Source organism: Podarcis raffonei, chromosome 15 (genome assembly GCF_027172205.1).
Source record: "Podarcis raffonei isolate rPodRaf1 chromosome 15, rPodRaf1.pri, whole genome shotgun sequence".
In the NCBI taxonomy this organism is placed as follows: Eukaryota; Metazoa; Chordata; class Lepidosauria; order Squamata; family Lacertidae; genus Podarcis; species Podarcis raffonei.
In genome coordinates, this window is record NC_070616.1 from 15,021,668 (window position 1) to 15,033,127 (window position 11,460).

At 47.6% G+C, this 11,460-nt stretch overlaps 1 protein-coding gene across 6 annotated transcripts in view; it reads left to right on the forward strand.

Annotated features, from left to right (window-relative positions):
• Positions 1-11,055, forward strand: part of TSPOAP1 (TSPO associated protein 1) — a 57,985-nt gene extending 46,930 nt beyond the window's left edge. For 4 of the 6 annotated variants that reach the window (XM_053366826.1, XM_053366823.1, XM_053366821.1 and 1 more), the window contains 6 exons: positions 4,615-4,653; positions 5,091-5,197; positions 5,525-5,596; positions 6,477-6,575; positions 7,998-8,071; positions 8,619-11,055. In XM_053366826.1, coding sequence (XP_053222801.1) covers positions 4,615-4,653; positions 5,091-5,197; positions 5,525-5,596; positions 6,477-6,575; positions 7,998-8,024 — 344 coding nt within the window. In that variant the 3' untranslated portion in view covers positions 8,025-8,071; positions 8,619-11,055. Of the gene's footprint in view, positions 1-4,614; positions 4,654-5,090; positions 5,198-5,524; positions 5,597-6,476; positions 6,576-7,997; positions 8,072-8,618 lie in introns of those variants that run through there. The other 2 variants (XM_053366822.1, XM_053366825.1) reach the window with 2 other exon arrangements.
• The last annotated feature ends 405 nt before the right edge of the window (positions 11,056-11,460 follow it).

The following is an 11,460-nucleotide window of genomic DNA, read 5'->3' on the forward strand; positions in this document are numbered from 1 at the left end:
TTCAAACGTGAAAAGAACACACCACTCCTCCCCCAGGGAGGGGGAAAGAGACAGACAGAAATATATTTACATGTCTTTATTCCTGTCTTTCACCAGTACAGAGAAACATGTCTGCACACTCTGATTCACCACTGCAGAGAGAGAATAAACTCCACCCATGTACTTCCAGTACAGGGTCATGTGCTGCTCTGAGGTAACATCCGGCTCTCAGAGCACTTTACAAACAGTCCCAGTTTCCCACGGTACAATCCAATATCACCCACATCCTGTTTACCATTCCAGCCACCTGGTGCTTGCTTCTGCATTGCTCCTTTTTCGTAACATCCTCCCCCAAAAGAATCAATGCGTGTTGCAGCAAGCAAAGCATGATCCAGAGAAGAAAACAAACAGTTGTTATACACATAACACTCCCCTGTTGTTTCAGTTCCACCCTTGGAACTCCCCGCCACTGGTTTCCCCAGTGTACCTCTCTGGTTGTCTGGTTTCCAAGGAATGAGTGCATCTGCATTACCTTGGCTAACAACTCTCTGTTGTGTCTTTGTCTCTGACTTAGACACAGCTCCAACCTGTCCTCGGTTGTTTACAACAGCAACACATGCAACAGCTAAGTTAGCAAACTCTTTTGAGTACTTCTTGGGTGGTTGACCCTTTGTAACTCTCTCAGACCTACGTATGAGGTGCTGATCCTCTCTGCTCACTGGTCCAGTCTCAGGACTCTTTGGAGAACTAGTTCCAATGGTAAACAGTGGTTCATCCTTCAGTTGTGAAGGCCTATCCATTGTGTGAGACTTCCTCTCAATGACTGTGACAACTGAGCTCTCCGAGCTATCAGTGTCATCACTTTCATTACAGCTGAAATCAGTGAAATCATCATCATCTGAATCGTCCTCAGTGGGAAATGTGTGTACTATCACTCTCTCCTGTTCAGGAGCACTCTTTAGAAATTTTGTGAGAATCACCTGACCAGATTCAGACAAAATTACTCTGTAGAGACCCTTTTCATACCCCACAAAAATGCCTCTGGCATTCTTTACTCCACCTGGAGCTTCTGTTCTCACATGAGACCCAAAAACCTTGAAATGGGCAACAGAAGGTTTTCTGTGGAACAGTTTCTCAAAAGGAGAACTTCCCAACTCTTTTGAAACCTTTCTCATTTTCGTATAACAGAACGACATTAGAGACTCGGCCCAGTACTCATGTGGCAGATGTGAACTAAGCAATTGCGCTTCCATCCCCTTTTGCAATTCTCTGTTCACCCGTACACAGACACCCCTGTTCCACGCTTCCGCTGAAACAGAAACCTTGTGTCTTATTCCCTTCTTCTGCAGGAACCTTTGGAAATCCTGTAAAAGAAAAATCTGCTTCTCATCTGTGAATAGACAATCAATGTTAGCATCATGCATACTCTTAACCTTGTCACAAAACTCCTGAAACCTCTCCAAGGCTTCCTTTGGCTTTCTCAACACATAAACCCAGACATAGTTAGAGAAATGATCCACACACACAAGATAATATCTTGCATTGCCTCTAGATGGTTCTAGAGGACCAATCACATCAGCATACACCCGCTGAAATGCCCTGTTGACTCCGGTCTTCTTCTTGCTCACACCTGCAAGAGAAACTAGGTTAGACACAGATGAATTACATTCCATGTAATCACTTTGTGCAAAAGTCAACAAATATAGTCCATCCTTCTCTCTGGCCGAAAGAAATAACTCTCCATCTTTGTAGATCTTGCAGCTCTCAGCATCGTAGGACAGTTTCAGTCCTTTCTTTGCAATCTGCGAAACACTCAGCAGATTGAACTTCAATTCAGGAACCAAGTAAACATTGTTTATTGTCAAGTCCAGACTCTTAAGATAGACAGTCCCTTTTCCGGTCGCTTCCAGCTCCTGACCATTGGCCTGTGTCACAGTGAAGCTTTGCTTCTTAAACGTTGAAAAGAGCCCTCTGTGTGGGGACATATGAACCGTGCAGCCCGTGTCAATTATAAACGCGTTCCCAACATCTGGCGTGGTTCCCTTCGCCATCAAAGCCTTTGCAGGTTCCACCATAGGCTTGGTATGACCTTTGCCTGACGCCTCAGGCTTTGCTGAGCGGCCCTTCGCTCCTTTTGGCTGACGTGGCTTCTTACAGTTCCGCTGAAGATGCCCAGCCTGTCCACAACTGTAACATTGGACAACGCTCAAAGCTACAGCATCCTTTCCAGTAGCCTCATCGGTGGGGGAATTAGAACTCCGTTCCTCCCTCCCCCTGTCCTTTACTTCCAGTGCAGCATGCCGGCTGTGTTCATCTAGAACCACGGCACTCAGGGGCACTCCCCCCTTCTTGGCATCCATGCTGAATCCAAGGGTCAGCTTTACACTCAATCTCAAGCCAGCTTTCACTTTTCAAGCCAGTAAACTCCAAAAGTTCTCTTCTGTTTACTGCTTTTTTACAGGCAGGCAAACCTTTGGGCTGTTTTTTCAAAACCCTTGCACAGCTGCGCAGATACACTTTCGATTTCCCAGGCTCTTTTTAGGCCACTCAGTAACTGGCAGACGTTGCCTAGCAACCTGCTCAGGACGGAACTCCTTATCTCACCACAGGAATTCCTGGTATGCAAGCTTGCCTTCAGAGCTTGTTTTTCAAACGCAGCTCTTGTGAACCAGAAATTAATCTTTCTGCGTTCATTCTCTCTCCCCCAAAATGCAGCATACCTTTTTTGGGGCTCCGTTGCCTTGAAACACACTCCTCTCGGTGTCAAGCTGTCTGTTTCAGCTTCTGGCTGCAGGCAGACGCTTTTCTTTATCTTCTTAGGTGCAGAGGATGGCAACGATTCATCGACCTCTCACCTCTCATGCAGATTCTCATAGATCAGATAACCATCGCTCTGCTACCAGTTGTCGGGATTCAAGCGAGCAGAGCCTCCAGCTCAGCTCTTAGGAATTTGGCCACCCTCCAGGTGCCCGGCTTGAATCCTTGACCTCCCCTGCCAGCGTCTGCCGGCAAGATCAAAGGAGGTCTCTTCGGCGATCCTTTTCAAACGTGAAAAGAACACACCACTCCTCCCCCAGGGAGGGGGAAAGAGACAGACAGAAATATATTTACATGTCTTTATTCCTGTCTTTCACCAGTACAGAGAAACATGTCTGCACACTCTGATTCACCACTGCAGAGAGAGAATAAACTCCACCCATGTACTTCCAGTACAGGGTCATGTGCTGCTCTGAGGTAACATCCGGCTCTCAGAGCACTTTACAAACAGTCCCAGTTTCCCACGGTACAATCCAATATCACCCACATCCTGTTTACCATTCCAGCCACCTGGTGCTTGCTTCTGCATTGCTCCTTTTTCGTAACAGAAGGTCCCAGGTTCATTTCCAGCTGAGGAACAGAAAAGATCCAAAACTCTGGAGGATACCCACAGGCTAAAAGGCGTTCCTCACCCCTGGTGTATGGACCATCTTGAACTAGGTGGGCCAAGGATCTAACTTTGTAAGAGACAGCTTCCTGTGTCCCGTGGGCTGGTCAGGGTGATGCATATGGAGGCACTTCTTGATACGGCGTATAGTTAAACTATGGAACTCCCTCCCACAGGAGGCAGTGATGGCCACCAACCTAGGTGGCTTTAAATGAGGATTAGATGAATTCATGGAGGAGGAGGAGGAGGAGGCTACTAGCCCCCAATGGCTCGGCCTCCACAGTCAGAGGCAGCAATGCTTGTGAATACCAATTGCTGGAAACCACAGGAGAGGAGAGGGCTCTTGTGCTCGAATCCTGCTTGTTGGTTTCTCACGGGCATCTGCTTGGCCACTGTGAGAAGAGGATGCTAGACAAGATGGGCCACTGGCCTGATCCTGCAGGCGCTTATGTTTTTATGAGGATGGTTGAGGACTCTACAACATTGGTTTTGAGGTGATGACCAACAAAGGGTTCCACCTACTAAGCACAGCACGATATCGTAGGAACACATGCAACCTTTAGACCAGGGGTAGGCAAACTGAGGCCCGGGGGCCAGATCCGGCCCAATCACCTTCTAAATCCAGCCCGCGGACGGTCCAGGAATCAGCGTGTTTTTATATGAGTAGAATGTGTCCTTATTTAAAATGCATCTCTGGGTTATTTGTGGGGCATAGGAATTCATTCATATATTTTTTCCAAAATATAATCCGGCCCCCCACAAGGTCTTAGGTACAGTGGACTGGCCCCCTGCTGAAAAAGTTTGCTAACCCCTGCTTTAGAGAATCCTGACCTATTCCTCCATGTAGGATAGCAAAGGGGTGTGACAGCATCAGCAGGGGTGGCCTGTGGTAATATGGTGTCCTGAGCAAGGACAAAACTTGACATCCCCTACCTCCCAAATATTTCTTATTTTCACAGTAATTCCTTTTTTATTTCTTATTGTTTTGAACCCCCCTCGGCTCGGCAACAGAACAACATCCAAAGCTCTGCCAATTAGAACACCTGCTTTTGTTATAGCTGCATTTAAGGTTAACCATATGCTCTGCCTGCAGGGCCTCAAACCAGCAATTTGGAAATATCTCTTGGCTAAGTCTTTGTTCTTCAGTAACGGGACGGACAGACACACTGCATTTCTATTTAAACTGGCTCTTCTGTTTTTCATCCCCACAGTGGAGCAGGAGAAGCAAGAAGAGAAGAATCCTTGCTTTGGTGAGCATTGCTTCGTCTTCAATTAGTTCAGTGATTCCCAAGTATGTGCGGCGCATAGTTAAAACAATGGAACTCCCTCCCACAGGAGACAGTGGTGGCCACCAACCTAGATGGCTTTAAAAGACGATTGGGCAAATTCATGGAGGAGGAGAGGGCTATGGATGGCTACTAACTGTGATGGCTGGGTTCTGCCTCCACAGTCGGAGGCAGCAACACTTCTGAAAACCACCTGCTGAAAACCACAGGAGCGGAGAGAGCTCTTGTGCTCAAATCCTGCTTGCGGGTTTCCCACAAGCATCTGGGTGGCCACCGTGAGAACAGGATGTTGGACTAGATGGGCCACTGGCCTGATCCTGCAGGCTCTTCTTCTGCTCTTCTGCTCTGGGCAACAGGCTGAAATAAGGAGCTGTGACTGTATGCTTCCTTTTCTCTGCTAGATGCACATGAAAGTCAGGATCTGAGCTCTGAGGATGATGCCCCAAGGACTATGGTGGCCATCTTTGACTACAACCCCAAAGAGAATTCTCCCAACCTGGATACGGAGGTGAGCAAGAGCGGCTGGTCACCCAGTGTTTCCTGGGGTAGGAAAGCACTCAAAGGTTCTTTGGTGGTGATAAGCAAAGGTTAGTCAGTTTTAATAGCATTTTGGGGCAATTTTGTCTCACCCTGGTAAGCCTCTGAGCCTCCCCACTCACTCTGCCTACAGTCATGAGGTGGCAAGAGGGCTTCTCTGATCTTCACCCTTCAAAGTAGGTGAGGCCAGCCTTCCTCAGATACTTCTGCAGATCAGCCCTGTCTTCACACACATTTCCAAGGTCACTCTCCCACCCAGCCCCCAACTTTCTCATTGTCTTCACTGTTTTCCTTCTAGGCAGAGCTGAGGTTTTGCGCTGGGGATATTGTCACTGTGCTCAGTTCCATGGACGACGACGGGTTCTATTACGTAAGTACAGGATCCTTCCTTTTTATCCGAACTGTTCAGGCACTAAATGATGTATCTGAATAAAATCAGAGGGGCTGCATTGATATGGGGGTTTGCCAACTCTTCCGCTTAGTCTTAGTCACCCTCCACCACTTTGAAAGCTCTGCCATCGTTGACCTTCGCCGGGTTTCCTTATAAAGAGTTGTTGGCAATTAAGAGCTGCGGAGCCGTCATCGTTTTCAAGGCAGCTGAGCTCGTCCACCACTTAATTAAAATAAGCTTCGGGGAACCTGATTGGTTTGATCAGAGATGGATGAAAACTGGTTGACCGCTAAACACGACATTTGCACAAGACGTAATGGACATGAGGCACACACTGCCGCAAAGCAGGACAGTGGTCACCAGTTTGGGTGGTTTACGATGCATGTGATGCGGTCAGAGAGGAATGACTTAGCAAGGCCTATCAATGGTGACAGCTATATGTAGAACCTCCATGTACAGGGGCAGTCTATCTCCAGCATCTGGTACTCTGAGGTTTAGTGAACAAGAAGAAGAAGAGGAAGAAGAGTTTGGACTTGATATTCCACCTTTCACACCCCTTAAGGAGTCTCAAAGCGGCTAACAATCTACTTTCCCTTCCTCCCCCACAACAAACAGTCTGTGAGGTGAGTGGGGCTGAGAGACTTCAAAGAAGTGTGACCAGCCCAAGGTCACCCAGCAGCTGCATGTGGAGGAGCGGGGAAGCGAACCCGGTTCACCAGATTACGAGTCCACCACTCTTAACCACTACACCACACTGGCTCTCACTCTGTGCCCCTCACTCTGAATGACTTTTAGGTGTCCACCAGGGAGTTTCATTTACCTTGTGGGCTATAGAGGCATTTCTCTTCTTTCTCTGCAGGGGGAGGTGAATGGGCAGAAGGGCCTTGCACCATCTAACTTTCTGGAAGCAATGTCCTTGGATGGAGAGCTACCTGGGGAGCCCAGCCTTGGAAGGCAGGTAAGGGGGGTGCCTTGCTGGATCAGGGCCTAGCAAATGCAGGCTTTGATCAAGGCTTTAGAATAGTGGTTCCCAAGCATTTGGGGGCCATCACCACCTTAGATTTTTAAATTCATCCCCACTGCCCCCTACTCTAAAAGCATTATTCAGAATTGCAGTTTGCACAACCCACTAAGTAAGATAATAACACAGCAATGTTCGAAAGAGCAACAATTAATTGTGCATTTGTTCAAAATCCAATTAAAACTCTTCAATGGATGAACTTGGCCCAGTGATACCAGCTTTTCAAAGCCGCTTGATGGTTGTTGACACCCCCAGCGCTCCCCCTGCGGGCCCCCCCATGGCTCTTAGCACCCCCTTGGTAATCCCACCAGTACCACCCACTGCTCTAGTCTAGAACATCAGGAAATGGGCATGCGGCTTCCTACCCAAGCACCCCACAACCTGGATTTCAGCAGGCAATTTGTGGCATGCTCCCAACTGCCCCAGTTTAACCAGAGACAGTCCAAAATGATCTCGGTCCCCATTTGGGGCATTTGGGGAGTTCAGAGTTTGGCCCCATGGGGGTTGCAAGTCTCTGCTGCCTACTGACTCAACCTCCTTCCCTAGAGACTGCCTAGAGCAGAGCTTTCCAAACTTTTCATCTTGGTGACAATTTGTAGACATGCGTCATTTCACAACACAGTAATTCAGTTTTACTAGGGTTGTCTTGCTTCCAAAAGTAAAAACCAGGACACCAGCTGACCCATGAGGATCAGCTGCCTGTGGGAGTTCCCAACGGGAATTTTGCCTGGCTTTGAATATTCCCAATGGGGAGCTCCCAAGGGCAGCCGACATGGCTCAGTCTAAGTGTCAATCAGCTCATTGGTGCTGGGAGAAAGTCCCTTTGAAGCCGTCCTGATGTCAAAAGACTGGCAGATGGCCAACCCTGCCCACTTACCAAAATTGTCCCTTTGGGCAGAGAGAGGTAAGGATCCAAGCCAAAGGCTGGATCTAGTGTTCCACACTTGATACAAATGCACACCCACATAGCCGTTAAGACAACATTGCAGTTCACACCCTGAACCACTGGCAACCAACTATAGGACAATTATATTTTTCTAGTGAATCTGTAGCGAAATGAACTGCTTTTTCAATCAGTGGAGAACGGGCAGTGAGCAGGTCTTTATTTTTATCTCTATAATGTTGGACAGCATATTGTCACCTTCACAGAATCATAGAATCATGGAATTGTAGAATTGTAGAATTGTAGAATTGAAGGGACGCCCCCCCCAGGTCATCTAGTCCAACCCCCTGCAATGCAGGAGTCACAGCTAAAGAATCCCTGACATTGTTTTATTTTGACTCCACTTTCCCATTTGTTGTAAACTAATTCTTTATTTGCCTGGCTTTGCACGTCCAACGGTTGGTTGCGTCCCTCAGAGAATGAGAAAGCGGAGAGTCCAGTGACACACGCCAGGCAGGCAGAGGGAGACAGAACGACAGAGAGAAACCATGTAAGCAGCCATTTCAGAAAATTCACAAGAGCAGCATTTCGTGCTTAGGTGTCACATGCAACAGCTGGAAGCCACCAGCTATCATGGGCCGTTCAGCAAATACCTTCAGCTAGCAAAACGGAAAGTCACAATCACTTCCTCTTAATGCCAAACTTGGGCAGTGGGTGCAGACAGAAATAGAGGGGAAATGGGTCTATTGGGAAACAAGAGGGCAGGAATCAACATGCTCTTGAGGGAATTTCAAGGTTTACAGAAGTACATGTGTGTTGGTGGAAGCAAAACAAAAGAACTGCCAGGCAGCTGAATCCCAGTGAGGACTGAGCATGCTCAGTGAGCATGGAATGTTGAGTGTCAGTTGGAAAAGAAAACAAGAAAACTGGGAGAAGGGATGGAATAGGGAGAAGGGATGGAATAAATCAAAGGGGGGCAGCTGTCTGGAACCCTGATAAAGGACCAAAGCAGTGAGGGCCTATTTGTGTATCCCTACAGATAACATCATCTGCCTTTTCTTTTTCTTTGCTGCCATCTTCCCTTCCTTTTCCTTCAGCAGTGGCATTCACCAGATTATGAGGCACAGCCTTCTGTCTTGGAGTAGCAGCTAGATAGCTCCACTGCATCACACCATCTCAGTCAGATGAGAGCCTTTGACCCATGGGCCTCTTGTGCTTTGGACGTATCAGCTTGGAAGAAGGAGAAGATAAGCTTCTGTGAGTCTGAGCGAGGCTGGCGATGACGCAGAGCTGAGACGCTGCAGTGCAAGATGAATTCTGCTTACCAGAAACTTAAGCCTTGCTGGCATTTTACTTCCAGGAACTGAGGATGTGCTGGTCGCTCTGTGAACCACTCTAGAAAGGGACTCCAACAGGAACATTTGCCATTTTAGTTTACCTTTTCTCCAGTGTGTGGTTTTGGCTGTGATGTTGTCCGATGGATGTTTCCCATCTCCATTATCTGAGAAAACGTTCCCCTTGGTTAGGAACCGAAGCTCCTTTCCCTAGGCCTGCATGGGGTGGGGTGGGGACTCTTCTCCATTCCACCAGGATTTTCCTTGAGGCCTCCCACTGGTCTGTTGGGGATAGATTTTTACAGCAGGGGCATCTGAGAAAAAGACGGACGGTGATCCCACCAGGGTGCAGGGTGTATGTGTGTCACGTTTTCTGAAAGCTGAAATAGATTTTACTTGGGATTCCCACCCATTGGCTATTCATGCAGATTCACACTACAGGCCTCGTGCAATTTATAATCCAGATCATGGAAGATTCTAAATTGCTAGCGATTGTGGCAGAGTTTTCCCTCTCACACTAGGATCACCATTTGAGGATTTAATGCCAGATAGGCCTAAGCGGATGAGGAGACACCTATGGTCATCCAGATGTGGTCCCCCAGCAGCCACCATGGCCAATGATCTGGGATGATGGAGGAGACGGTGACTTGCCATGCTGGTTGTGCTCTGCCTCCTTGGTCAGAGGCGGTAATGCTTCTGAAAACCAGTTTTCTGGAAATCACAGAAGGGGAGGATGCTCAGGTCCTGCTTGTGGTCTTCCCAGAAGAGGCATCTTGCTGGCCACTGGGAGAACACGATGCTGGAGTAGATGTCTTCAGGGCACTTCTGAACTCCCTCTGAATGAGGCAGCAATGGCCACCAACACTTGCTGGAAACTACAGGAGGAAAGAGTTGCTCTTGCGCTTGGGTTCTGCTTGCAGGTTTCCCATCCCACAGGCACCTCGTTGGCCACCGGACTAGACGGGCCTTTGGTTTCATCCAGCAGGCTCATCATATGTTCTTATGACTCCACCAACATTTGAACAACCCAGAACCTCTGGGTAATTTTAGTCACAGTGACTTAGCAGTCTGGGAGCCCTCCTCTCCTCAGAGTCCTTTCACATTCTTGCACTGGATCAGATCCTGAGGACCATTATAGTTCTCTTTGCCACTGGGCAGGATGTTTTAAGACAGCCGGCTGAATAAGGTCCTCCCCCCTACTCTTGAGGATTCTCACTTCATATCTTTTTACAGTCTTTGAAATTCCTCAAGTGTTTCCCTCAATTCAACACCCCAAATCTCGGGATTTTACATTCTGCAAAATTCAGGAACAACTTCACAGCACTCTTTCCTTAATAGCTTCATTTCCTACCTCACCAAACCTACCAGAACATGCAGGTGACATTTGGCGGGACCCATTCCATAGATTTCTGGCTGTGTGATAAGGACAGCCTTGCTGGGTGAGACCAAAGGCCTGCCTCCATGGGCTCTATCCTGTTTCCCATATGCTTCTAGGAAGCTCACAAGCAGAGCAGGGGAAAAACCTTTAAAGTATTTTCAGAACCAAGTGTTTTGATAAAATCCAGCGCCTTTCACACATTCCCACGTATCTGGGGTGAAGAAATCTCCCAAGCGGGTTGGTCAAGTGTGGGACTATAAAATAGGCCCAAAATTTCTCCTTAAATGAAATTTCTTGTTCTGTAGAAACTCTGGAGTAATTTCTTTAAAAAAAAAAAAAGGAAGCAAGAAAGAGCTTTGATAAAGACACGGACATGTGAGTTCTTGTGGTGGTAGAGAGAGGCACTCTGGCCCTCATCCCTACATCCCACTGTGCCAAAAAAATATGGCAGCCCCAAAGGGTCATGTGACCCTCTCCTCAGGTCTGCCTTATGTGAGCTGTCAAGCACTTCTGGCTGGGGAGGGGGCACAGTGCCAGCAGGTACACCCAGCCTGAGGAGTGTGTCTTTTGTCTTGAGGAGAAGCCTGTATTCCAGGCCAAGGGGTGTTTCAAAACTATAGACTAATGGTGTGACTCTCATTCTTGCAACTGATGTTCCTCTGCATGCGTTTTGGGAGGGGAAAATCATGCTCATCCTGTTCACTCTGGGCCATTGAGTGGAGGGTGTCGGGGTTTGGATAAACTATGTTTTTATTTAAAAGAAAACTAATTTATTACATTAAAGTCTATTTTCACAAAAAAAGGAGACTGTTGCCATTAGACGTTTACTTCTTTCTATGGAGGGGTTTGCGGTGACCTAGTGTGAAGCCGTGGAAAAGGCAAATTCCATGCTAGGGATCATTAGGAAAGGAATTGAAGGGAAAACTGCTAATGTCATTATGGTGATACCTCACTTGGAATACTGTGTACAGTTCTGGTCGCCTCGCCTCAAAAAGGATATTGCAGAGTTGGAAAAGGCTCAGAAAGGAGCAACCAAAATGATCAAGTGAATAGGAACGACTGCCCTATGAGGAATGGTTGCAGCGTCTGGGACTTTTAGAGTGTCTGGGGCATTTAGAGAAAAGGCAAGAAGAAGAAGAGAAGAAGAGTTTGGATTTGATATCCCACTTTATCACTACCCGAAGGAGTCTCAAAGCGGCTAACAGTCTCCCCCACAACAAACACTCT